Here is a 26588-nt window from a genome sequence, read left to right on the forward strand (position 1 = left end):
CTGCAGTCCAGCCTGGGCAACAGAGTGAGACTTGGTCTCAAAAAAAAAAAATGTATGAATGTTCACTCCTACAAATAGTATTAACCTGTTTCCCTTATACTGTTCACCATCAGTCTCGGCAACCTGAGATAAATATAATGATAGTTTATGCTTAGTTTAGTTTGCATTTCTTTTATTATTAGTGATATTGACCTTCTTTTTGTAAGTTAATTCTCAGTTTTCTTCTGTGGATTATCTGTTTATATCCTTTGCCCTTTTCCTTTAGGTCTTATCATTCGTTATATTGATTTGTAAAAGCTTCTCGTATGTTCAGGATATTAAGTGTTGCAAATGTTCAGGCCTTTGTTGATCTTTGTTCTGTGTCCAATTACAGTTTAAAATTTTATGTGATAAAATTGTAAGTATTTATAATTATGGTCCTTTGGTTTCATCTCATGCTTAGAAAGGGATTCCCCACTCCATAATTACTAAAATATTTATTCATGCCGGGGGCAGTGGCTCACGCTTGCAATCCCAGCACTTTGGGAGGCCAAGGTGGGTGGATCACCTGAGGTTGGGAGTTCAAAACCAGCCTGGCCAACATGGTGAAACCGTCTCTACTAAAAATACAAAAATTAGCTGGGCACAGTGGTGGGTGCTTGTAATCCCAGCTACTTGGGAAGCTGAGGCAGGAGAATCATTTGAACCAAGGAGGAGGTTGCAGTGAGCAGAGATCGCGCCATTGCAGTCCAGCTTTAGATGACAGAGCGAGACTCCATCTCAAAAAAAAAAAAAAGTATTCATGTTTTCTGTATTTTATACTTTAATTTTTTACGACAAAAATTTTGAGTTATTTAGCTTTTATATTAGAATAATGAGTGGGGGCAGGTTCAGTGGCTCACGCCTGTAATCCTAACACTTTGGGAGGCCAAGGTGGATGGATTGCTTGAATTCAGGAGTTCAAGACCAGCGTGGGAAACATGGCAAAACCCTGTCTCTTAAAAAAACCAAACATCTCATTCTTTATTTTTTTAAATTTTGTGTCTCAATGACTAGCCAGTTATTATAATACCATTGGTAGAAATCGTCTATGGATCTTTACTGGGATTTCACTGACCTTACAGATTTATTTAGAGGAAACTGAATCCTTACAATTTCTCTCTCCAAACACAAGGTATGCTTCTCCATTTATTCATTTTGTCTTATATCCCATTAACAGTTTTCTTCATATAGGTCTTATACGTTTCTTGCTAATAATTAAAGAAATGAGCATGTATTTGTGTTTGCTGGATTGGCAAACTATTTTTGAAAATATAATAGTAATGGAGATAATACACTCATACATTGATGGTGGAAGTGGAAGTTGGCACAACCTTCTAGAAAGGAATTTGGGAATTTGGCAATATGCAGCAAGAGTTACAAATGTTTTAATACTCTTTGACCTAGTAATACCATTTATAGAAATCCTGACTAAGGCAACAGTATTGAGCCAGGTGCAGTCCCTCATTCCTATAATCCCAGCACTTCAGGAGGTCGAGGTGGGTGGATCTAGGAGTTTGAGACCACCCTGGACAACGTGGTAAACCCCGTCTCTACAAAAAAATACAAAAAAGTCTGGGTGCAGTGGCTCACGCCTGTAATCTCAGTACTTTGGGAGGCTGAGGTGGGTGGATCACCTGAGGTCAGGAGTTCAAGACTAGCCTGGGCAACATGGTGAAACCTCGTCTCTACTAAAAATACAAAAATTAGCCAGGCGTGGTGGTGGGCGCCTGTAATCCTAGCTATTCAGGGGGCCAAGGGACGAGAATTGCTTGAACCTGGGAGGCGGAGGTGGCAGTGAGCTGAGATCACGCCATTGCACTCCAGCCTGGGCAACAGATTGAAACTCTTGTCTCAAAAAAAAAAAAAATTGGCTGGGCACGTGGCTCACGCCTGTAATCCCAGCACTTTGGGAGGCCGAGGTGGGCAGATCACAAGGTCAAGAGATGGAGACCATCCTGGCTAACAGGTGAAACCCCGTCTCTACTAAATATACAAATACATCTATATTTATATCTACTAAAAATACAAAAAATTACCCGCGTGTGGTGGTGGGCACCTGTACTCCCAGCTACTCGGGAGGCTGAGGCAGGACAATGGTGTGAACCAGGGAGGCGGAGCTTGCAGTGAGCTGAGATCACGCCACTGTGCTCCAGCCTGGGGAGCGAGACTCCGTCTCAAAAAAAAAAAAAAAAAAAAATTAGCTGGATGTGGTAGTGTGCTACTGTGGTCCCAGCTACTCAGGAGGCCAAGGTGGGAGGATCATTTGAGCTCAGGGGAGGTTGAGGTTGCAGTGAGCCATGAGCAACACTACACTCCAGCCTGAGCAACAGAGAGAGACTGTGTCTCAAAAAAAAAAAAAAAAGAAAGAAATAATAATCATGTTTATGAATATTAATTAAAATATATTTCCTAGCAAGCAGACTCAGAAAAAAGGAAAAAAATAACATTAGGAAAAATACTGAAAGTATCCTGATAATGGTGGTGTAATTAAATTCATTACATTGTTTGAAGGATTCTTACTAACATGGAAAAAAGTATAAATTATATAGACCAACGTAATGTTGACAGATAAATTATTGGTTATAAAACATATAACATTACTTCAATTATGTAAATATGTATAATACATCCGGGCGCGGTGGCTCACGCCTGTAATTTCAGCACTTTGGGAGGCTGAGGCAGACGGATCACGAGGTCAAGAGATCAAGACCATCCTGCCCAATATGGCAAAACCCCGTCTCTACTAAAAATACAAAAATTAGCTGGGCGTAGTGGCACGCGCCTGTATTCCCAGCTGTTTGGGAGGCTGAGGCAGGAGAACTGCTTGAACCCGGGAGTCAGAGGTTGCAGTATTCCGAGATGGCACCATTGCACCCAGCCAGGCAACAGAGCGAGACTCTGTTTCCAAAAATAAATAAATAAATAAATGCATACATATAGTACACATTTTTAAATATACCATTAATATTGACATAAAATACACCCAAATGTTAGCAGTTGTCTTTGTGCTGTCAGATTAGAACTGATATTTTTATTTTATATGTTTAAAATTTTCTAGACTAAATATGCGTTATATAACTTTATGATCTGGGGAGGAAAGATGGTAAAGAAGGATAAAGAGTTGGATGAAGAAAAGGGAATCAGTAAATGAGACAGAAAGGGTGCAGCTTAGAGGAGGAGGAAAAAAGCCAGCAGAGGTCAGTACCCTGGGAACCAATGAGGGAAGACTTTTGGGTGACCCTGTGTTAATAGAGTGGAAAAGGGTAGGCCGGGCGCAGTGGCTCACACTTGTAATCCTAGCACTTTGGGAGGCCAAGGCAGGTGGATCACCTGAGGTCAGGAGTTCGAGTTCAGCCTGGCTAACATGGTGAAACCCTGTCCCTACTAAAAATACAAAAATTAGCCTGGTGTTGTGGTGGGCACCTATAATCCCAGCTGCTGAGGCAGGAGAATTGCTTGAACCCAGGAAGTGAAGGTTGCAGTGAGCTGAAATCACACCATTGCACTCCAGCCTGGGTGACAAGAGCAAGACTCCATCTTAAAAAAAAAAAGTATGCAGATATATATATAGAGAGAGAGAGACAGAGAGAGGAGAGAGAGAGTGGAAAAGTAAAATCAGACAATGATTAAGGAATGTCCGCTGGATTTTGTGCTCAGGAGGTTGTTGTGACCTTAGTGGAGTAGTAGGGGTGGAAGGCAGGTTGCAGCGGGTTAGCACATGAATGGGAAGTGAAGAAGTTTGGCTGAAAAAGGAAGACGAAGGGGCAAGGAGATAGGGGAGGGATGGGATTATAAGATGGCAGAGTTGAGCATGCTTATATGTTGAGTGAAAGGGACAGTAGAGAGGAAAATCTCAAAGATTCTGGAAAGTGGAAGGCTAAGGGAAAGAGAGCAACACCTGAAGAAGAGAAGGCTAGTGTCCAGGTCACCTTGAGCCACAGGACAGAGGCCTCTTGCTTAAAAGGAAGAGAAGTGGGTGAGAACAGGCGCTCCTCACCCCATGAGCCACTCCTCAAGTGGCTGGGCCAGTTGAGAGTTCTCTGGTGACCCCTATGCCGATGGCTAAGAATTAAGATGGAGAGGGGTGGTGGACTATCAGTCGTGGAATATCAACCTCAGTGCACTTTTGTCAACACAAACCGCACAGCATCCTGACTCCCTTGAAAGGGAAGACATGTCACATGCCTTAATGCCTTAATGTGCTTTATCTTTCAGAGTTGTGGAAAGTAAAAATGCAGCCCTACCAAAAGGAACTATTGTACTGGCTTCTCCAGGCTGGACAACACACTCCATTTCTGATGGGAAAGATCTGGAAAAGCTGCTGACAGAGTGGCCAGACACAATACCACTGTCTTTGGCTCTGGGGACAGTTGGCATGCCAGGGTGAGTTTCATGGATATATTCCATTTGTTTGAATGTCTGACACTCTGATTTTCCAAAATGGTTTATTCAGAACTTGATCAACAGGAAGATATTTGATGCATGATAGGCTCAGGGGCTGATTAGAGAAGAGGGCAGGACTAAGAAGGAAGATCAACCTAAGTGTCCATCAATGGTTGAATGGATAAAGAAAACGTGGTCTATATACATAGCGGAATACTATCCAGCCTTAAAAAAGAAGAAAATCTTGTCATTTGTGACAACATTGGAGGACTTTATGTTAAGTGAAATAAGCCAGGCACAGAAAGGCCCATACCACATTATTTCACTTCAATGTGGAATCTAACAAAGTTGAACTCATAGAATTAGAGAGTAGAATGATAGTTACCAGGGGCCGGGAGGCTGAAGGGTTGGGGAGATGTTGGTCAAAGGATACAAAATTTCAGTTAGACCCACCATGCCCGGCATGCATAGACATTTTAGTAATTAATGTTTACTAAAATTAATACCTTCTTACATTCAATTAGTGGACACTAAACAGTTCCAGCACTTCTTATTCTTTCCTGCCTGCCCTGTACCCTCTATGGGTGAGAGCTCTTCCTCCTCCTTCGTTATCCTGCTCATCCTTCCCTCTGCACCGTGAGCCAGGTGTGGGGAAGGAGAGGTGAAGGTAGACATGAGGAAACTTTGGTTGTTGAGAAGGTAATTTGTAATATATTAGGAGATCCTGACTCCTGAAAGAGAAGATAATTTATTCACTTATGTATATTTCTTATTCATCTGACCAAGCCACTAAGGAATGCATGTTAGATATTTGGATTCTTAGAAAAAAATGCTGCCTGTGCCTCTCACTGCCTTCTATTCAATGCCAACCTCTCATGGGCCCCAAATATAGTCAGAGGTGTGTAAGCTAAGTAATGTCAACATGTAGTTTTTTTTTTTAATGCAGAAATAACTTTACATGAATTTGTCTGAAATTCTGCAAGTGGCTTAACAATCACTATAATGGGTCTGGATTTTATTGGCTGAGATTCAGGTCTGCAAAAATATAGCTTAACATTTTCCACTACTGAACTTCATTTCTACCTCAAGCCCTCCTTTTGGCTGGTGTAATAAGAGAAAACCTCAGTTAAATTCAGTGATTTCTCACATCATTTCAAATTTAAAACTCAGGATTTCTTTTTTCTTCTCCCTGCGGTTGTTGCAAAGCTCCAAGGGATAATACAAGTTCAGTGTCAGTAGAAGGGGGACAACAACAACTTCTTGATCTTGATCTGTACTGGTCTTAAGCTGGTCTCCTGCTCAAAGTTACCTCCTTTCTCTAAGTTTTGAGATCCTTTCCCCCTTTCCTTCTTCCCACTCTTCCTTCCCTTTCCTTTTTTACAACTTTGAAGGTCTTCTGAGGAATGAAATGGAAATATATATACAGTGCCAAATGATCACCTCTAAACAAAAACAACTCCTATGTACCCCAAATTCATATTTCACTCAGAATTTGAACTCCTCAAAATTGCCACTGCCAAGGACATCATTGTGAAAGTAGAGGATGCTTAATACCTTCTTACATTCAATTAGTGGGCACTAAACGATTCCAGCACTTCTTGGTCTTTCCTGCCTGCCCTGTACCCTCTACGGATGAGAGCTCTTCCTCTCTGTTCTCCTCTGTTACCCGTCATTCCCTCTGGACTGTGAGCCAGGTGTAGGGGAGAAGAGGTGAAGGGAGACACAAGGAAACTTTGGTTGTGAAGAAAGTCTTCAATCATATCACCTTCCAAACTCGCAATCCAATGAGATGCGGTGGTGTCTTCACCCAGTCCCCATCAGTACTGCCAGTGCTGCATCTTGGTAGGTCCAGTAGCTCTTTTCCTGCAAGCTAACTTTGACATCTTACTTGGGGTAATACGGGGAAGTTTCAGAAGGTCTTCCATACCACTTTGGAGCCATGGAAAGCTCCAGATGCTCCCTGTGACCCTCTCATGCCTAATATCACAGCATTGTAGCTACTCTGTGGCTATGTCACCATGATAACATGGGGGCTTCTCCCATGAAGCTCATCATCTACATAGAACTTATATGGGAATGAGGCACAGCTCTCTCTTCTTGAATCCCCAAAGTTTGAGAAAGATAATCCATCTTTTGCCCCTGAAATTTGGCCTGTGAATGGACAGGATACAGCCCCTTTCTAGCCAACTCTCCCTTCCCTCCCTAGTTCACATCATCTTTATTCCTATCTGACAGTAGAGATGGAGGAAGTAAAGCAACAGTGGCTGGCAATATTTATTTCCTATATTTTTGTCTTTTACTTGGACCCATGGCACTGGGCCACTGAGAAGGCTTTCAAGATATATATAAATGAGTTATAGAGGAAAGAAACAACTCTATTCATATATCCTTAATTTTCTTCCTTTAGCCTGACTGCCTACTTTGGCCTACTTGAAATCTGTGGTGTGAAGGGTGGAGAAACAGTGATGGTTAATGCAGCAGCTGGAGCTGTGGGCTCAGTCGTGGGGCAGATTGCAAAGCTCAAGGTAAGTGCCTTTCTCCAGTAACAAGCCTTTATTCAAAACCCATTGGGAATGCAACAGTGAACACAGCAAATCTTCCTTGGCCTCAGGGAGTTTATAGTCTAGTTGTCTTCTTTAGAAGTTGGAGATTGAGAAATTGGAGGAATGGGGAAAACTATACCAAAGATAAGCTGAACATTGTTATTTGATAACATTGCAGATAATCAAGTCAGAAATGGCCTCTGTCTAGAGTAGTGAGTTTATCGGCATTTATCATTTTCATATTTTTTACTGAACATTCTATCGCTACAGCTTAATCTTCTTTCTTCATGATTGTCCTTAGCAATAGAAGAAGGGACTTGAGATGAGCCAGCTAAGAGTCATCACCCACGTGGCCCCACTGCCAAGGCTGTTGTACTAGAAGGAAATGGGCATTCAGCCCAGAGCAGTGGGGCCATGGCTTGGGAACTAACTCCTGGGAGGTACCTAAGACAAGGAAACGTTGGCTCTGATTTAAGCAGATGTCTGCTCAAGGGATCCAATCTGATGGTGGGTGTATAGAGTAGGCAACAACTCAGACACAGTATGGATTTGTTATTACATAGTGGGAAGGTGATCTGGCTCAACTGATCCTTTGCCCAAGGCTGGGATGCAGGATTCAGGACCTAGGTCCTAGGGGACAAGTTAGATGGAGTACAGATGAGTACAGGGTTACAACCAACGGCCAAGGGTTTGGACTGGTCTCCAGTGCTAATAGGAGCTTGGAATACAAATGTGAGGCTACCATAGAAGTTGTAGAATAATTTGTTTAAGTAAGTAAATAAATAGGAATAGATATTAAATTTTATCAAATGCCGTTGCGGCATTTATCAGGTTCACTTTTCAGTGAATGAATTACATTAGTTTTCCAATGTCGAACCATTCTGACATTTGCAGAATAAGCTTTACGTATGTATGGTATATTATGGGCTTATACCTTTGGAATTGACTTGATAACATTTAAAACAGAATTTTTGCATCTATAGTCACAAGTGAGTTTGGTTTAAAGTTTACTTTTTGTTCTGGAATTTAGCTAGGCTTGGATTGTGCTAAAATTACAAAATGAATTAGGATTATTTCTAAATATTCCAATTTCAAATATCCTATTAAATCACAAGGGGCTTTTATCCCATAAGTTTGATAGGACTTGCGCTTAAACCTATTCTTTTATATTCAACCTTTCTGTCCATTTTATGTGTGTTTCTGTAAAATGCAGCTATTTGCATTTTTCACCCATCTGAAAGTCTCAGTGTTGTAATAGTTAAATTTAAGTCATTCTTATTAATTGTCATAACTGGAATGTTTGGTCATATTTATAATATCTTACTTTGTTTTCCGTTTATTGGTTATTTCTTTCTGTGATATTTTCTTTGTTCTTTTTTCTCTAATTACTGAGAACCTAAGTTTTATTTACATTCTGCTAGTGTTTACCTTTTTACCAATTATTTAAAATCTGTTTTATTTATATCCTGCTACTATTCATATACATATTTTATAAATAAACATATACAATACATGTATATGAACTTCAAACAGTATATTTTTTCCCCATATTCTACCCTACATCCTAGATTTTTATTCAATAATCTAATAAATAATAAAAATCTCATTATCATTAAAACTTTTTGGTTATGACATCTGAAAATGCCTTTTAATTTTGATGCATATAGAATTCAAAGGACCTGCCAGGTGCAGTGCTGTGTGCCTATAATCTCAGCTTCTCAGAATTCTGGCTGAGGCAAGAGGATCCCTTGAGCTCAGAAGTTCAAGACCAGTCTGGGCAATGTTGTGAGACCTTGTCTCTAAATTAAAAAAAAAAATTCAAAGGACCCAATCCCTTTCTCTCAGAGTTCTATAAAATTGCTCTACTTTTTCAATTTCTATTTAGGGTTGCAGATGAGACATTCAAAGCCAATCTGATTCTCTTTCCTTTTTAGGTAATTAGACTTTTCTTTTAGGTGCTTATAAGCATTTCTTGTTATTCTTTGAGTTTAGAAATATCACCAGGAAATGTCTATATCTGTCTTTGTTTAATCCTGCCTGCAACTTAGTTAGCCATTATAATCTGAAGACCAACGTTTTTCTTCAGATGAAGAACAGTTTTCTTCTTCTATTTAATTATTTTTTTCATCTATTCTGTTTTCTTCATGAGGAATGGTATATGTTCATTCTGTTTCCCTTAGGACTATTCTTGTATGCTCTCTTTGCTCTCATAATTACATCTTTTGTACTTTTTCCTCTGCATTCTATACTTTCTTAATCTGGTCCTCCAATTGAATTACATGACTTGCAGCAGCATCAGTTTCTAGATTAGCAATTAAGTTTTTCATAGCTGAGGCTCCTCATATTCTAGGATTGCTTCCTTTCCCCATAACCTGCACTTGTTGACTAATGCAGTATCCTTTTGAATTTCACTGAGAAACTTGAAACGGTATGAACACATCTTTTAAAATATCTTCTCTTCCCTGTAGAAATTCCACTGGAGACTGCCATGCTAAGGAATTTATACTCAGTCCTTAAAGAAGTAACATGATTGGTTCTGCTTTTTAGAAACATCACTTAGGCCTTGGTAGGAGAATAGTTCCTAGGGACGCTATACTAGAAACAAGAAGTCCACTTAGGAGGCTCTTACAATAATTCAAATGAAAATTTTGATGCATCGACAAAGATTGGAAGTCAGAGTCAGCTTTTTTTTTTTTTTTTTTTTTTTTTGAGTTGGAGTTTCGCTCTTGTTGTCCAGGCTGGAGTGCCATGGTGCGATCTCAGCTCACTGCAACCTCTGCCTCCCGGGTTCAAGTTATTCTCCTGCCTCAGCTTCCCGAGTAGCTAGGATTACAGGCATGTGCCACCACGCCTGGCTAATTTTGTATTTTTAGTAGAGATGGGGTTTCTCCATGTTGGTCAGGCTGGTCTCGAACTCCCGACCTCCGGTGATCCACCCACCTCAGCCCCCCAAAGTGCTGGGATTACAGGCGTGAGCCACCGCACCTGGCCCAGAGTCGGATTTTAAGGCTGTTTGGTTAAAAAAGAGGAAGAAAACCAGATGATTGGACATGGATCATAAGACAAAGGAAAGCTTCTCCTTTGAGCCATGTTTCAGGTTTGGATAACTGAGTTGTATCATTCTCTATAATAGTGGATAGAAAAGAAATAAGTAAGAAGCAAGGAAAAAAGTATATTCCCTTTTGAACACACTATTTATGAGGGACCTACAGGACATCCAAGTGTGAGGACATCTATAGGTTGTTGGAAATACTGATTTGGAACTCAGGAGAAAAAAAATGGGCTAACATTAATAGATAGAATTAATAGATTAATTAATAATCTGCATAAAGGAGGTCATAAGAGTGAAAGAGATCATCCTATGATAGTCTATAGTCTTAGAAGGAAAAAGGACCAAGGAGGGCTCTCTTGCAATAGTTTTTTCTGGAATCATGAAAGAATGGAAAAAGCCTGTGGCCGTCACTATTTGTACAGAGATTCATGTAAATCCAACTGGGGTTTTTCCTCGATTGAAAATGCACAGTGGCACATATTCTGGTCTTCATAATACATTTAGAGTATAAGGGAGCTTTCTGAAAAGCTAGTTTCTATGAACCACTATAATCTGTAGTGTCATCCTGAAAGTGCTTTTCAGAATGCTTCCTAGCTCCTCTGTGATTAGGAAGCGTGTAGTCTGGTGCTTTGGACTAAATCAAAGGATAAAGGGGGCCTGGTGCAGTGGCTCATGCCTGTAATCCGAGCACTTTAGAAGGCTGAGGCAGGAGGATCACTTGAGCCCAGGAGTTCAAGATCAGCCTGGGCACTTTAGGAGGCCAAGGCAGAAGGATCACTTGAGCCTAGGAGTTCGAGATCAGCCTGGGCAATATAGTGAGACCCTGTCTCTGTGAAAATTTAAAAAATATAAAGCCAGATGTAGTGGTATGCACCTGTGGTCCCAGCTACTTAGGAGGCTGAGGTGGGAGGATCACGAGCTTAAGAGGTCAAGGTTGCAGTGAGCCATGTTCGTGCTACTGCACTCCAGCCTGGGCAACAGAGTGAGACCATGTCTCAAAAAAATATAAACATTTAAAAAATCAAAAAAGGATAAGGGGGCAGTTACTAGGAGGGCTGTCTGTGATGTGGGAGTCACAGAGCTGAGACAAAATAATAGTCTGAAGAATGACTGTACCAAGAGATGGCATACACTGCATTGCAAGGAAGAGAAGCCCAGAAACAAAGAACCAAGGAAGTCAAATGGATTGGTTGTGAAACCAGCTGGTGGAACTATGAACCAAATAAATGCAGAAGGGACCTGCTGGGTGGTCAGAAGCAAGCTGAAGCTGAGTTGTAGGATGGTCCGGGGACTGATTTCACCTATGGGATCTGTTGGCCCATTATGGTATTCCTTTTATATGTGGCTCAGCACCTAAGAGAGTGTTCCTAGGGAACCTAGGCATACGAGACCAGGAAAGTAGTGTTGGTCCATGCTTGTGACTTATTCATGGTTTCCTTTTTTTTTTTTTTTTTTTCTACTTAGGGCTGCAAAGTTGTTGGAGCAGTAGGGTCTGATGAAAAGGTTGCCTACCTTCAAAAGCTTGGATTTGATGTCGTCTTTAACTACAAGACGGTAGAGTCTTTGGAAGAAACCTTGAAGAAAGCCTCTCCTGATGGTTATGATTGTTATTTTGATAATGTAAGTACAAACTGGACTTAATATCTAATTTATTATGGAAGTACTATATAAAGCAGGAGTCTCCTACCCCTGGGCCATGGATGGTTAGTGGTCCATAGCCTATCAGGAACTGGGATGCACAGCAGGAGGTGAGGGGCAGGTGAGCAAGCAAAGCTTCATCTGTATTTACAGCCCTTCCCCATTGCTCGCATTACTGCCTGAGCTCCGCCTCCTCTCAGAACAGTGGCAGCATTAGATTCCTATAGAAGTGTAAACCCTGTTGTGAACTATGCATGTGAGGGATCTAGGTTGTGCGTTCCTTATGGAGATCGCACTACTCAGGTGCCTGATGATGCCTGATGATCTGTCACTGTCTCCCATCACCCCCAGATGGGACCGTCTAGTTGCAGGAAAACTCACCCACTGATTCTATGGTTATGGTGAGTTGTATAATTATTTCATTGTATATTACATTGCAATAATAATAGAAATAAAGTGCACAATAAACACAATGTACTTGAATCATCCTTGAAACCATCCCCCCAACAATCGATAGAAAAATTGTCTTCCAATGAAACTGCTCCCTGGTGCCAAAAAGGTTGAGGACCGCTGATACAAGGGAATATATTCCTAGAGTTTCCATTTTGGGGTACATGAAGAAAGTATATATGCCTTTTTTAAAAAACAGCTTTATTGAGATATCATTCATGTACCATGTAATTCACTCATTTAACGTGTAGAAGTCAATGTTTTTTACTATATTGGCAAAATTGTACAACCAGTTTAAGAATATTTTCATCACCCCCCCAAAAAACGCTACTCATTAGCAGTCACTCTCCATTACCACCCTCCTCCCCACTAAAAGTGGTCTCTTATGACTGGCATCTTTCACTTAGCAAAATGTTTTCAAGTTTCATCCATATCATAGAATTTATCAGTGCTTTATTCCTTTTTTTTGTTTTTTGAGACAGGATCTCACTCTGTCACCTAGGCTGGAGTGCAGTGGTGTGATCGTGGCTCACTGCAGCCTCGACCTCCCTCGCTCAAGCAATCCTTCCACCTCAGCCTCCCAAGTAGCTGGGACTATAGGGATGTGCCACCACACGCAACTAATTTTTATATTTTTAGTAGAGATGGGGTTTCGCCATGTTGCCCAGGCTGGTCTGGAACTCCTGGGCTCAAGCAAACCTCCCAACTCGGCCTCCCAAAGTGCTAGGATTACAGGCGTGAGCCACCACACCCAGCCTGATGGGTATTAGCTTATACTTTCTGGCTATGAAGTATAATGTTACTATGAACATTCATGCAGAGGTTTTTGTGTGGATGTTTTCATTTCTTTTAAGTATATACCTATGAGTAGAATTGCTGGGTCATATGATAATTTCATGTTTAACATTTTGAGGAGCTGTCAAACTGTTTTGCAAAGTGGCTACAGTACTTTACATTCCCACAAGCAGTGTATGAGGGTTCCAACTTCTCTACATACTCACCAACACGTGCTATTGTCTGTCTTTTTTATTATAACCATCCTAGTAGGTTTGAAGTGATATTTCATTCTGATTTGAGTTTGACTTGCATTTCCCTATGGCTAACAATATTAAGGATCTTTCAACGTATGTATTTGCCATTTGTATATCTTCTTTGGAGAAATATCTGTTCAAAATCTTTGCCCATTTTTGAATTAGGTTATTTGTGAGGTTGTAAGATTTTTTTTTTTTTTGAGACAGTTTTTTGCTCTGTCATCCAGGCTGGAGTGCAGTGGCGCGATCTTGGCTCACTGCAACCTCCACCTCCCGAGTTCAAGTGATTCTCCTGCCTCAGCCTCCCGAGTAGCTGGGATTACAGGCATGCACCACCATGCCCAGCTAATTTTTGTATTTTAAATAGAGACGGAGTTTCATCATGTTGGCCAGGTTGGTCTCGAACTCCTGACCTCAGGTGATCCACCTGCCTTGGCCTCCCAAAGTGCTGGGATTGTAGGCATGAGCCACCACACCTGGCCAAGAGTTCTTTACATCTTACCGATACAAGTCCCTTATTAGATTCAGTGGATTTTCATTATTCGCAATATTTATGTTCTATAAGGTCACCACCAAGGCTGAAAACCATTGCTTCTAGGGGAAATATGTACATGTTTGCACATATCTCACATAGACTATAATCTGAAATCCTTAAAACAACTCATCCTAGTAGCTTTTATTTTATGAAAGACAAAGGGAGGTTAAGAAGTGTTAAGTAACTTGCCTATGGCCACTCCACTAGCTAATACCCCCAGAGTTGGGATTCATACCCCATCCAACTCTTCCCCGAACCAGAGCCTCTTGAACTGCACTGCAGTGGCCCCATCCTCTGGTCATCTCTGTGTAACAGTTGAAACAAGAAGGCAGAGCATGGTCTTATTCAGCCTCAGAGAACATCTGCATCTTTTTTACTGCTCCATGTATGTCTGCAAGTGACCAGGGAGAGCTTAGTGAGTACTGGTTTGAGGTTACAAATAAAATTTTAGCAAGTAGTTTACAATATGCAAATATGAAACCCACTAATAATGAGGACCAACTCTATATGGCTTGCAAATATTTTCTCCTATTCAGTGAATTGCCTTTAACCTTCTTTCTGTTTTTGTTTTTGCCCTTTTTTTTTTTTTGAGACTCAGTCTCACCAGTCTCACTCTGTCTCCCAATCTGGAGTGCAGTATGTGATGACAGCTCACTGCAGCCTTGACCTCCCAGGTTCAAGCGATCCTCTTGCCTCAGCCTCCCAAGTAGCTGGGACCACAGACATGCTCCATCATACCCAGCTAATTTTTATGTATTTATTTTTTTGTAGAGATGGAGTCTCACTATGTTGCCCAGGCTGGCTTTCACTTTCTTGATGGTATTCTTTGAAGCATGAAAGTTTTAAATTTTGATGAAGCCCAATTAATCTATTTTTCTTTTGTTCCTTGAGCTTTTGGTGTCATGTCTAAGAAGGCTTTTCCTTTCTCAGGGTCATGAAGATTTATTCCTGTGTTTTCTTCTAAGAGTTTTATAGTTTTAGCTCTTACATTCAGGTCTACGATGCATTTTAAGTTAATTTTTGTGTGTAGTATAAGGAAGAGGCCCAATTGCATTATTTTCCATGTGGAAATCCAGTTGTTCGGCACGTTTATTGAAAGGACTATTTTTCCTCTATTGAACTGCTTTAGCACTTCTGTAGAAAACCAATTGATCCTAAATGTAAGGGTTCATTTTTGGACTCGTGATTCAGTTCCATTGATCTGTATTTCTACTCTCACACTATCTTAATTAATTTAGCTTTGTATTAAGTTTTGAAATTGAAAAGTGCCAGTCTTCCAACTTTGTTCTCTATACACCTTTTGAGTATTTTTCCATACCTTTAAATTATAAGACAATGAGGTTATTGGACTGATCAGAGAACCTCAATATATAATAAAGGAAAATGTATAAGTTATAAAAGGTATGGTCTTAGAATCAAATGAAAAAGCCTGTTTATTTATTTTTCTTTTTTTCTTGAGATGGAGTCTTGCTCTCTTGCCCAGGCTGGAGTGCAGTAGTGTGATCTCAGCTCAATGCAACCTCCGCCTCCTGGGTTCAAGCAGTTCTCCTGCCTCAGCCTCCCAAGTAGCTGGGATTATGGGTGCCCACCACCATGCCCTTCTAATTTTTTGTATCTTTAGTAGAGACAGGGTTTTACCATGTTGGCCAGGCTGGTCTGGAACCCCTGACCTCAGGTGATCCACCCACCTCAACCTTCCAAAGTGTTGGGATTACAGGTGTAAGCCACCGTGCCCGGCCGAAAATGCCTGTTTCTAATGTCTTTTTCTAACTGCAGTCTTCTGCACTGTTGGGCTAATTCAGTCAGTTTTGTTGCTGCTAAAACAGGTATTGTAAAATAATGCTTGTGACTTAATGATTCTCCTGAATCTCTAGTATTTAGATTATTTAACGTTTTGTCTTTGCTATCTGTTTAGGTAGGTGGAGAGTTTTCAAACACTGTTATCGGCCAGATGAAGAAATTTGGAAGGATTGCCATATGTGGAGCCATCTCTACATATAACAGAACCGGCCCACTTCCCCCAGGTAATGAGCGCGTGCACACGATCCCATATGTCACAAGGCTGGACAAGGAGAAAATTCACAGATATGCCATAGGCCAGTGACTCTGAAATTATTAGAAAGATTTTCATATATTCTTTTTTTTTTTTTTTTTTTTAAGACAGAGTCACTTTGTGAGTGCTCAGGAGTTTGAGACCATCCTGGGCAACACGGCAAAATGCCGTCTCTACAAAAAATACAAAAATAAGCTGGGTGTGGTGGTGTACACCTGTAGTCCCAGCTACTCAAGAGGCTGAAGTGGGAGGATTGCTTGAGCCTGGGAGGCGAGGCTGCAGTGAGTTGTGTTCCTGCCACTGCACTCCAGCCTGGGTGACAAAGTGACAGCCTGTCTCAAAATAATAATAATAACAAAAACAATAACAAAAGAAATAAAAATATATATAATTTCACATATTTTGTGCTAAATCAGCTTATATTAGATTTTTATGTAGAGAAACAGCAGGATCTACAAATATAAAAGAAACAGTTATTAAAAGTTTTAGTTTTTACCTATCATTTAATGCAAAATTGTAAAAAGACAGTGATGATTTGATTTAGAAACAGAACACCTTGGTCTGGCTGGTAAAATATTCAGGTTCCTCTGGATATTAGAGACATTGCTGGAGGTGCGAGAGGAATAAAGTGTGACTTGCTGTGGGTGAAGGGAAGAGCAGACTGCCATGCCCTTCAGAAATCTTGGGCAGTGCTTCTTGGAGCAGTAGGGCATCTTGGCCTCAGCAGGCTGACAATTGCCACTAAAAGGGAAGGGAGCAGCAGCTTCCCTCCATTCCTTGATTGTCCTTGTTTTATTTCTCTGGTGCCCTGCCATGCGCTCCATTCCCCACTCCCTACTCTCTTATGCTGAAACCACATCCCTCCCACTCCACACTCTGAGGTCCAAAAGCAGTATCAACCAGAGAACCATATTCATTAAATCCCAGTCCTGTGAGATGCCTTGTACAGGCCTCTCATTTTACGGGTGTGGAGATGAATGGCCAAGAGGACCAGAGACTCTTTAACTCCTATTGGCAACAGACTCAAAACAAAGACCAGTCTTCTAAGCTCCTCATACAGAGTCTGTTTCTGCTACAGTGATTCTGTGCTATTAAGAGAGATCACAAATTACCTATGGTACCCCCCCAAAAAAGGAGAAAGTACGAGAAAGTAGGAAAAAAAGGAATCTTCCAGACTCTAATCAGGATCCAGGCAACCATAAATCAATGGTTATTTATTCTATGATGAGCTTGACTAATGGGAATGAAACCTTATAGCCCCACTGGTTAACCACCACACAACTGTATGGAGATGGGGGGGCTAGAAAGGAAGGGGCTGACAAAGGGCAACTTGTAGATTCCCTCTCAGGTTGTGAAAAATCAAAATCATTACCAAGAAGGAAACTCCAGATTTACTTGGCAATCTTATTGTTAGGGACTTTTTTTTCCCCTTATAATTTTCTAACTGGTGCTAAGCATGGGCAATTGCCTGCCTGACAACTGAGCAAAGCTGCAGGAGGCCTTTTCTTAACCACAGTCCGATTAGGAATAGCCAAATATTTTGGATACAGTAACTCGATCTAGTCTTTTTAGCAATTAGTCTTTGGAAGCTCAGCTGCTCAGACAGGACTTTGAGATGTCAGCTGGCCTTGTCCGTTACATTTTAATCAGATGGAATTCTGCCCTGCCACAGAGCCCCAGAAATTCTAACATATTCCACTGTTAGGATAGCTCAGAGGCAAGCAATGATTTCCTCCAGGTTTAATGCTACATATGCTTTTTTGCTCTCAGTAAAAAAACAAAAACCAACATTCTCATCAACACGCACAAATCCAGAAACAGCATTTCACTTTCATTTTGCTTTTTTGTTTGTTTGTTTGTTTGTTTTGAGACAAGGTCTTGCTCTGTTTCCCAGACTGGAGATTTTTTTTAAATTTTTTAAATTTTTTTTTTTTTTTTTTTTGAGACAGGGTCTCGCTTTGTTGCCCAGGCTGGAGTGCAGTGGCGCAATCATGGCTCACTGCAGCCTCCACCTTCTGGGCTCAAGTGATCCTCCCACCTCAGCCTCCCGAGTAGCTGAGACTACAGACATGTGCCACCATACCTGGCTATTGTTTTTTGTTTTGTTTTGAGACAGAGTCTCACTCTGTCGCCCAGGCTGGAGTGCAGTGGCACGATCTCGGCTCACTGCAACCTCTGCCTCCCCGGTTCAAGCGATTCTCCTGCCTTAGCCTCCTGAGTAGCTGGGATTACAGGCACAAATCGTCACGCCTGACTAATTTTTTTTATTTTTAGTAGAGACGGGGTTTCACTGTGTTAGGATGGTCTTGATTTCCTGACCTCGTGATCCGCTCCCTTCAGTCTTCCAAAGTGCTGGGATTACAGGCATGAGCCACCATGCCCATCCCACTTTCATTTAAGATGAGGAAATGAGAGTTCCAATCCCTAACTCACAAAGAATAGTTGATGTGGGTCTTCTGAAGAAGCACTCTTTCTGTCTCATTCTCTTGCATTAGTTTCTTTTGGTTCAGGACGAAGCTTCATATTTCCAACTGCTAATGTTACTTTCCTCAAAGTAATCAGTGGGAACTTTAGGCTGAGTGGTGCCAGTGGTCAAAGATGCTGAAGCTAGATTCCACCACTCGTCTTAGCACACCAGGCATCTTCGCCTGACTTCCTGGAACTTGAAAGCCTATGCTGAGGTGTCATTCTGTCAGTTTCTAGTCAATTAGGACACTTGGGAAAATCAACCAGGCAACCAAAAAACTTTTTCTTCCTTACACACAGAAGGGTAGTATCTTCTTTACAGGCTGCAGGAGAGCTGTGTGCTTTTTCTGGGGTGCTGGTTTTCAAAGTGTGGGCCAAGGACCAGCAGCATCACCATCTCCTGGGAGCTTGTTAGAAATACAAATTCTTAGCCAGGCGCAGTGGCTTATGCCTGTAATCCCAATATTTTGGGAGGCCAAGGCAGGAGGATCGCTTGACCCAGGAGTTTCAAACCAGGGCAATAGAGTGAGACCTCATCTCTGACAGAAAAAACAAACAAACAAACAAAAACTAAAAAAAATTAGCCAGGTGTGGTGGCATGCACCTATAGTCCCAGCTACTTGCAGGGCGGAGGTGGGAAGATCACTTGAGCCAAGAGGTCAAGGCTGCATTGAGCAGTGATGGCACCACTTTACTCCAGCCTGGGGAAACAGAGCCAGACCCTGTCTCAAATTAAAAACGACAACCACAAAACACACAGACACAAAAACAACCACATGTTTATTCTTTTGTTTGTTTACTTTTTTTCTTTTTGAAACCGAGTCTCGCTCTGTCACCCAGGCTGGAGTGAAGTGGTGCAATCTCAGCTCACTGCAGTCCCCTTCCGACTTCAAGCGATTCTCCTGCCTCAGCCTCCTGAGTAGCTGGGATTACAGGCATGTGCCACCATGCCCAGCTAATTTTTGTATTTTTAGTAGAGACAGGGTTTCACCATGTTGGCCAGGCTGCTCTCAAACCCCTGACCTCAAGTGATCTGCCTGCCTTGGCCTCCCAAAATGCTGGATTATAGGCATGAGCCACGCACCCGACCCCACACACTTATTCTTGTAGGTCTAGAGGTTAAAAGTAAAATGGGTTGGCAGGGCTGCATTCCTTCTGAAGATGCTAGAGGAGAATCTGCTTCCTTGCCTTTTCAAGCTTCTAGCAGCTGCCTGTATTTCTTGGCATGTGGCCCCTTCCTCTGTCCTCAAAGCCAGGGGCATAGGCTCTTCCTCCTCCTCCTCTCTCTCATCTCTGCTTCTGTCACCCCATATTCTGTCCCTGACTGTAACTTTCCTATATCCCTCATTCCCTTACGAAGACCTTTGCTGTTATATTGGGTCCATCTTTATAGTGGAGAATAATATTCCCATCTCAAGGTTCTTTTTTTCTTTTTATTTTTTTGAGGCAGAGTCTCATTCTGTCACCCAGACTGGAGTGCGGTGGCACGATCTTAGCTCACTGCAACCTACACCTGTCGGGTTCAAGCATTCTCCTGCCTCAGCCTCCCAAGTAGCTGGGACTATAGGCACCTGCCACCATGCCCAGCTAATTTTTTTTTTTTTTTTTTAATTTTTAGAAGAGACGGGGGTTTCACTATGTTGGCCAGGCTGGTCTCGAACTCCTGACCTTGTGATCTGCCCGCCTTGGCCTCCCAAAGTGCTGCGATTACAGGTGTGAGCCACCGCGCCACCCCCAAGCTTCTTAATCATATCTGCAAAGTCCATGTAAGGAACAGGTTCTGGGGTTTTTGGATATGAACATCTTTGGGGCCATTATTCTGCCTGGCTGCAGAGTGCATGTTGATTGGCCAGCAGTCCCGTGGATCAGAAAGGAGTGAGGAAATGGAAGGGGAGAAGCACCAAAAAACTCCCAGCACCAAGCACAGTGACAGTGACCTGTACTGCTTGTTTCACCATGGGCACCTCCCTGGATCCTGCCACCCAAATGTGCCCTTCTCTTCACAGGCCCACCCCCAGAGATTGTTATCTATCAGGAGCTTCGCATAGAAGCTTTTGTCGTCTACCGCTGGCAAGGAGATGCCCGCCAAAAAGCTCTGAAGGACTTGCTGAAATGGGTCTTAGAGGTAAGGAGCTCCGGAGCCACCCCTTCCAATTGTACACTAGGTCACACTCCCTTTTGCCTCTCAAGGCTTTTGTTCCACCAATTCTTCCCCATCTCTGCCGCATCGTCAGTTTTTCCCTATTGGGTCATTGTGCTTAGAGTATAAATATTCTTACTTTTCCCATCTTTGAAAGGAAAACAAAACAACCCTCTCTAAAGTTCATTTCCACTGCAAATGCAGGTCCATTTCCCTTCTCTTCCTTTTATAACAAAATACCTGGAAGTGCTGTCTACACTCACTGTCTGCCATTCCTCTCTTTCCATTCTTCCTTAAACCCACATATGAGGCTTTTCAGAGTCTCACTCTGTTGCTCAGGCTGGAGTGCAGTGGCACAATCTCAGCTCACGGCAACCTCCGCCTCCTGGGTTCCAGCAATTCTCATGCCTCAGCCTCCCGAGTAGCTAGGACTACAGGTGTGTACCACCACGCCCAGCTAATTTTTTGTATTTTTAGTAGAGACAGGTTTTCGTCATGTTGGCCAGGCTGGTCTCAAGTGATGCGCCCGCCTCAGCCTCCCAAAGTGCTGGGGTTACAGGTGTGAGCCACCGCACCTGGCCAAAATTAACTTTTGTCAAGGTCACAGGGGACCCTTACATAGTGAAATCCACTGGTTGATTCTTAGCCTCACTTGGCTATGGGAAATATTTCATAGTGATCATTCTCTCCTTGATATGCTTTCTTCCCTTTGCTTCCCTTAACTCTTGGTTTTCCTCACTGATTGGTCCTCCTCAGACTCTTGCTAGCTTTTCTTTACTCCAAATTAATATTAGAGTGCCCCAGGTCATGGTCACTGGGACTTTGCTCTTCTCTATCTACGCTTGAGCTATCCCTTAGTTAGCTCGTCTGGGCTCAGTATGCTGGGAGTTCCCATCTCTATCTCCAGCCTGGCTCTCCTCTTAACTCTAGGCTAGTATGTCCACCTGGATGCCTGATACACATCTCTGACATAACATCTTGAAAACGAAATATATTTTGATCTTTCCTGCTCAACATGCTCCATATTCAGACTTTACTATCTCAGTTATAACAATTCTATACTTCTAGTTTCTCAATCCAAAAGCCTTGGTCATCTTTGATGTCTTTCTGTCGTACCCATGTCTAATCTCTAAGGAGATTCTGGTGGTTCTATCTTCAAAATATATACAGAATCTGAACACTTCTCCCACCTCCCTGCTACCACCCTGGTCCAGGCACCATGCCTTCTAGCCTGGATGCTTGTAGTGTATCAGGGGAACCTGCCCCCAATATTTCAACATAGGTTCTTTCTATTTTTCATAAGTGTTGGCTGGCTGAGAAATAAAGAGAAAGAGTACAAAGAGAGGAATTTTACAGCTGGGCTGCTGGGGGCGACACCACATATCGGTAGGACTGTGATACCCACCTGAGCCACAAAACCAGCAAGTTTTTATTAAGGATTTTAAAAGGGGAGGGGGTGTACGAACAGGGAGTAGGTCACAAAGATCACATGCTTCAAAGGGCAAAAGGCAGAACAAAGATCACATGCTTCTGAGGAAACAGGACAAGGGCAAAATCAGAATTACTGATAAGGGTCTATGTTCACTGTGCACGTATTGTCTTGGTAAACATCTTCAACAACAGAAAACAGGGTTCAAAAGCAGAGAACCAGTCTGACCACAAATTTACCAGGGCGGAGTTTTTCCCCCACCCTAATAAGCCTGAGGGTACTGCAGGAGATCAGGGCGTATTTCAGTGCTTCTCTCAAATGCGTAAGACAGACACTCCCAGAGCAGCCATTTATAGACCTCCCCCAGGAATGCATTCCTTCCCCAGGGTATTAATTATTAATATTCCTTGCTAGGAAAAGAATTTAGCAATATCTTCCCTACTTGCACATCCATTGATAGGCTCTCTGCAACAAGAAAAATATGGCTGTGTTTTTCCCAACCCCGCAGGCAGTTAGACCTTATGGTTGTCTTCCCTTGTTCCGTGGAAATCGCTGTTATTCTGTTCTTTTTCAAGGTGCACTGATTTCATATTGTTCAAATACATGTTTTACAATGAATTTGTACAGTTAACACAATTATCACAGTGGTCCTGAGGTGACATACATCCTCAGCTTACAAAGATAACAGGATTAAGAGATTAAAGTAAGACAGGCGTAAGAAATTATAAAAGTATTAATTTGGGAACTGATAAAATGTCCATATTAAAATGAAATCTTCACAATTTATGTTCCTCTGCCATGGCTCCAGCCAGTCCCTCCGTTTGGGGTCCCTGACTTCCCGCAACAGTAGTGGACTCTACCTGGCCTCCCGTCTTTGCATCCCTATAGACAATTCCCAATGTGGTGGCCATAGCGATCTGTTAAGGCACAAATCAAATCCTGCCGTTCTTATGATCCAAACCATGCAAAGCTCTGCATTTCACTTAAAGTAAACCAAAGTGCTAATATTCAGTAAGCTTACACAAAATCTGACCCCTGATATCTCTCTGATTTCATTTCTTAGTATTCATCCCCTTATTTACTTGGCCCAGTCTCCTCCACCCCTCTGTAACTGCTTGCTGAATTCTCTCACGTCCTGCAAGCCTTTGCTAAAAAGTGCCATCTGGACTGGCACGGTGGCTCACACTTGTAATCCCAGCACTTTGGGAGGCCAAGGCAGGTGGATCACAAGGTCAAGAGATCGAGACCATCTGACCAACACGGTGAAACCCTGTCTCTACTAAAAATACAAAAATTAGCTGGGCATGGTGGCGTGCACCTATAGTCCCAGCTACTTGGGAGGCTGAGGCAGGAGAATCGCTTGAACCTGGGAGGCGGAGGTTGCAGTGAGTCAAGATCGTGCCACTGCACTCCAGCACAGTGACAGAGTACAACTCCATCTCAAAAAAACAAAAAAAAAAGTGCCTTCTGGGTGAGGCAAGTTTTTAAATGGCCCTATTTTAAGTTGCATTCCCTCTTCATTCTTGATCCTCCATATCCCACACGCCCCCACTTTTTTTGTTTTTTTTTTTTTTGAGACAGGGTCTCAGACACCCAGGCTGGAGTGCAGTGCTGTGATCATGGCTCACCACAGCCTTGACCCAGGCTCAGGGGATTCTCCCACCTCAACCTCCTGAGTAGCTGGGACAACAGTCATGTGCCACCACACCTGGCTAGTTTTTTTGTGTTTTTCATAGAGAAGGGCTTTCACCATGTTGCCCAGGCTCCTATCCTACTTTTATCCATAGCAATTAATCATCTTTTAACATAATATATACTATAATTTACTTATCATTTATATTTATTGCACATCTCCCTTCTTGAGGATGTAACCTCCATGAAGACAGCATATTCATACATTTTGCTTTCTGGTGTATCTCCAGCCCCCAGAATAGTATATGAAGCAATGTAGGCACTGAATAAATATTGCTGAATAAATGCATGTTAGAGGGGTGCATACATGTGCCACAGCTCTTCCAGGTCCCAAGTAGCAAATAAGACAATCCCTTAGTCCTGTGCTGTGATAATTTTCAAACCTTACACCATGTAAGTTTTAGTCAACAGAAATCTGAACAATCAAGTTGCATTATTTTAGTTTTACAGGGGAAAAATGACATCATGTTTCCTAATCCCTGGCCAATGATCATTTTCCAATTCCAAAGAATAGATTGCTCCTCCAGCAGCCACTGGAGCTTGGCACTCTTCCCAGTATAGCACTTGCAGTGCCGGGCTGGGCTGTCTCCAGGGAGCTGAATCTAAGTTGTCCCAGTTGGTGAAATCTAATGTAGCCCATCCGTGATCACAGTTGACAACAGGAAACCACTGTGCTGGTGTCCCCAGTGCTTCCCTCTAACAAAGTGAAGCTGATCATAGTTAGTTAGGTGTTTATTTATTTATTTATTTATTTATTTATTTATTTTGACATGGAGTCTCACTCTGTTGCCCAGGCTGGAGTGCAGTGGCACGATCTCAGCTCACTGCAACCTCTACTTGCTGGGTTCGAGTGATTCTCCCACTTCAGCCTCCCAAGTAGCTGGGATTACAGGTGCCCGCCACCATTCTCGGCTATTTTTAGTAGAGACGGGGTTTCACGATGTTAGCCAGGCTTGTCTTGAACTCCTGACCTCAAGTGATTCTCCTGCCTCGGCCTCACAAAGTGCTCGAATTATACGTGTGAGCCACCGCACCCAGCCCTAGTGGGTTTTAAGTCGTGAGTTGGCCTAATTTCTTTCACATACTCCCTTTTTAATCTCATTCCCTATTTTTTAAAATTCACTTTTTATTTTAGAAAAGTTTTAGGCTGGGTGCGGTGGCTCATAGCTATAATCCCAGCACTTTAGGAGGGTGAGGCAGGAGGACTGCTTGAGCCCAGGAGTCCAAGACCAGCCCTGGCAACATAATGAGACTCTACAAAAAACAAAAAGTTAAAAAATTAGCTGGGTGCAGTGGTGCATACCTGTAGTCCCAGCTACTCGGGAGGCTGAGGTGGGAGGATCACCTGAGTCCAAGAGTTCAAGGGCTGCAGTGAACTCTGAATGCGCCACTGTCCTCCAGCCTTGGCAATAGAGCAAGACCCTGTCTCAAAAACAAAAATAAAAATAGAAGTTTTAGATTTATAGGAAAATTGGGAAGATAGTACAGAGAGCTCCCATATACCCTGCATCCTATACCCTAATTTCCCCTATTATTAACATTTTACATTAGTATTTGTATTAGTTTGTTAGGTCTACCAAAATAGAGTACCACAGACTGGGTGGCTTAAACAACAAACTTATTTTCTCACAGTTCTGGAGGCTAGAAGTCTAAGATCAAGGTGTCAGCAGGGTTGTTTCTTTGGAGGCCTCTCTCTTTTCGACTTGTAGATGGCTTCCTTTTCCCTGCATCTTCACGTGGCCTTCTCTCTGTGTGTCTATGTCCTAACCTCCTTATAAGCACACCAGTCATATTGATTAAGGCCCACCTGTGTGACTTTGTTTTACCTTAAGTACTTTTATTTTTGAGATGGAGTTTTGCTCTTGTTGCCCAGGCTGGGGTGCAATGGTGCGATCTCCGTTCACTGCAACCTCCGCCTGCCGGGTTCATGTGATTCTTCTGCCTCAGCCTCCTGACTAGCTGGGATTACAGGTACATGCCACCACGCCTGGCTAATTTTCGTATTTTTAGTAGAGACGGGGTTTCGCCATGTTGGCCAGGCTGGTCTCGAACTCCTGACCTCAGGTGATCCACCCGCCTCAGCCTCCCAAAGTGCTGGGATTACAGACATGAGCCACTGCGCCCGGCCTCTTAATTACCTTTTTTTAAAAAGCCCTATCTCCAAATATAGTCCCATTGTCAGGCACTGGTGATTAGGACTTAAACATATGGATTTGGATTGGGGGCATACAATTCAGTCCATAACAGTATTCGTTCTCTATTTATAACCTCTGAACTGGATTCTACCTTTCCACCCTATCCAGATTCCTTGCTTCTTCAAGAATAAGAATGAGTTGGGGCTTTCAAGTCAAAAGTTCAAATCTCAGCCAGGCGCAGTGGCTCACGCCTGTAATCCTAGCACTTTGGGAGGCTGAGGTGGGCGGATCACTTGAGCCTAGGCCTTTGAGACCAACCTGGGCAACCTAGCAAGACCCCGTCTCTACAAAAACTAAAAAAATTAGCTGGGCATGGTGGCACATCCCTGTAGTCCCAGCTACTCAGGAGGCTGAGGCAGAAGGATCACTGGAGCCCAGGAGGTTGAGACTGCAGTGAGCTATGATTGTGCCACTGCACTCAAACCTAGGTGACAGAGTGAGACCCTGTCTCAGAATAATAATAATAATAATAATAATAATAATAATAAAAGTTTAAATCTCAGCTTCCCTACTTTGTAATTGACTGACTTCAAGCAAATAATCTTGTCTATAAATCCATGAAGAGTGCTAAGCCATCACTGGAATACATTAGCGAAAAACTTGTATCAGGTAACTCAGGTCTCTATATAAGACCCCTTAAAAAAATCTGAAAATGTAAATTAGTTCCCATTAGTAGGCTGTGCCTTGTAGTAGAAAGAGAAATGAAGACCCTTTCTCACTAACATGAACCCTTCCTTCCCACACTCCCAGATAAAGGTTAAACACATGTTGAAAGAACCTTGGCTTAAAGGGGAGACAGATTATTAGACTGTCCTGCCATTTATATTTCCTGAATAGGACCTGCCTCTTCAGGGGCCAGAGGTAATGAAGGGTGCTCTTTTCTCTGTCTATTTGCACCTCCTCTGAGATCATTGTGTTACTAAACTTTACTATGCATCTTATTTAGAAATTGCTTAATCG

General features: G+C 42.4%; 2 protein-coding genes across 4 annotated transcripts in view; one reads left to right on the forward strand and one right to left on the reverse strand.

Moving 5' to 3' along the window:
* PTGR1 (prostaglandin reductase 1) overlaps positions 1–26588 on the forward strand; it is a 38516-nt gene that overhangs the window by 11089 nt on the left and 839 nt on the right. For both annotated transcript variants that reach the window (XM_001148123.6, XM_001148051.7), the window contains exons 5-9: positions 4237–4404; positions 6812–6929; positions 11464–11619; positions 15569–15677; positions 20179–20297. In XM_001148123.6, the coding sequence (XP_001148123.1) occupies positions 4237–4404; positions 6812–6929; positions 11464–11619; positions 15569–15677; positions 20179–20297 (670 nt within the window). The remainder of the gene's footprint in view (positions 1–4236; positions 4405–6811; positions 6930–11463; positions 11620–15568; positions 15678–20178; positions 20298–26588) is intronic.
* ZNF483 (zinc finger protein 483) overlaps positions 13319–26588 on the reverse strand; it is a 51770-nt gene continuing 38500 nt past the window's right edge. The window contains exons 6-7 of one of the 2 annotated variants that reach the window (XM_054658942.2): positions 24737–24855; positions 13785–14044 (exon numbers count right to left, since the gene is read on the reverse strand). In XM_054658942.2, the coding sequence (XP_054514917.1) occupies positions 24749–24855 (107 nt within the window). In that variant the 3' untranslated portion in view covers positions 13785–14044; positions 24737–24748. Of the gene's footprint in view, positions 14045–24736; positions 24856–26588 lie in introns of both variants that reach the window. The other variant, XM_016961421.4, reaches the window with a different exon arrangement.

The sequence above is a fragment of the Pan troglodytes genome, chromosome 11 (genome assembly GCF_028858775.2).
Source record: "Pan troglodytes isolate AG18354 chromosome 11, NHGRI_mPanTro3-v2.0_pri, whole genome shotgun sequence".
In the NCBI taxonomy this organism is placed as follows: Eukaryota; Metazoa; Chordata; class Mammalia; order Primates; family Hominidae; genus Pan; species Pan troglodytes.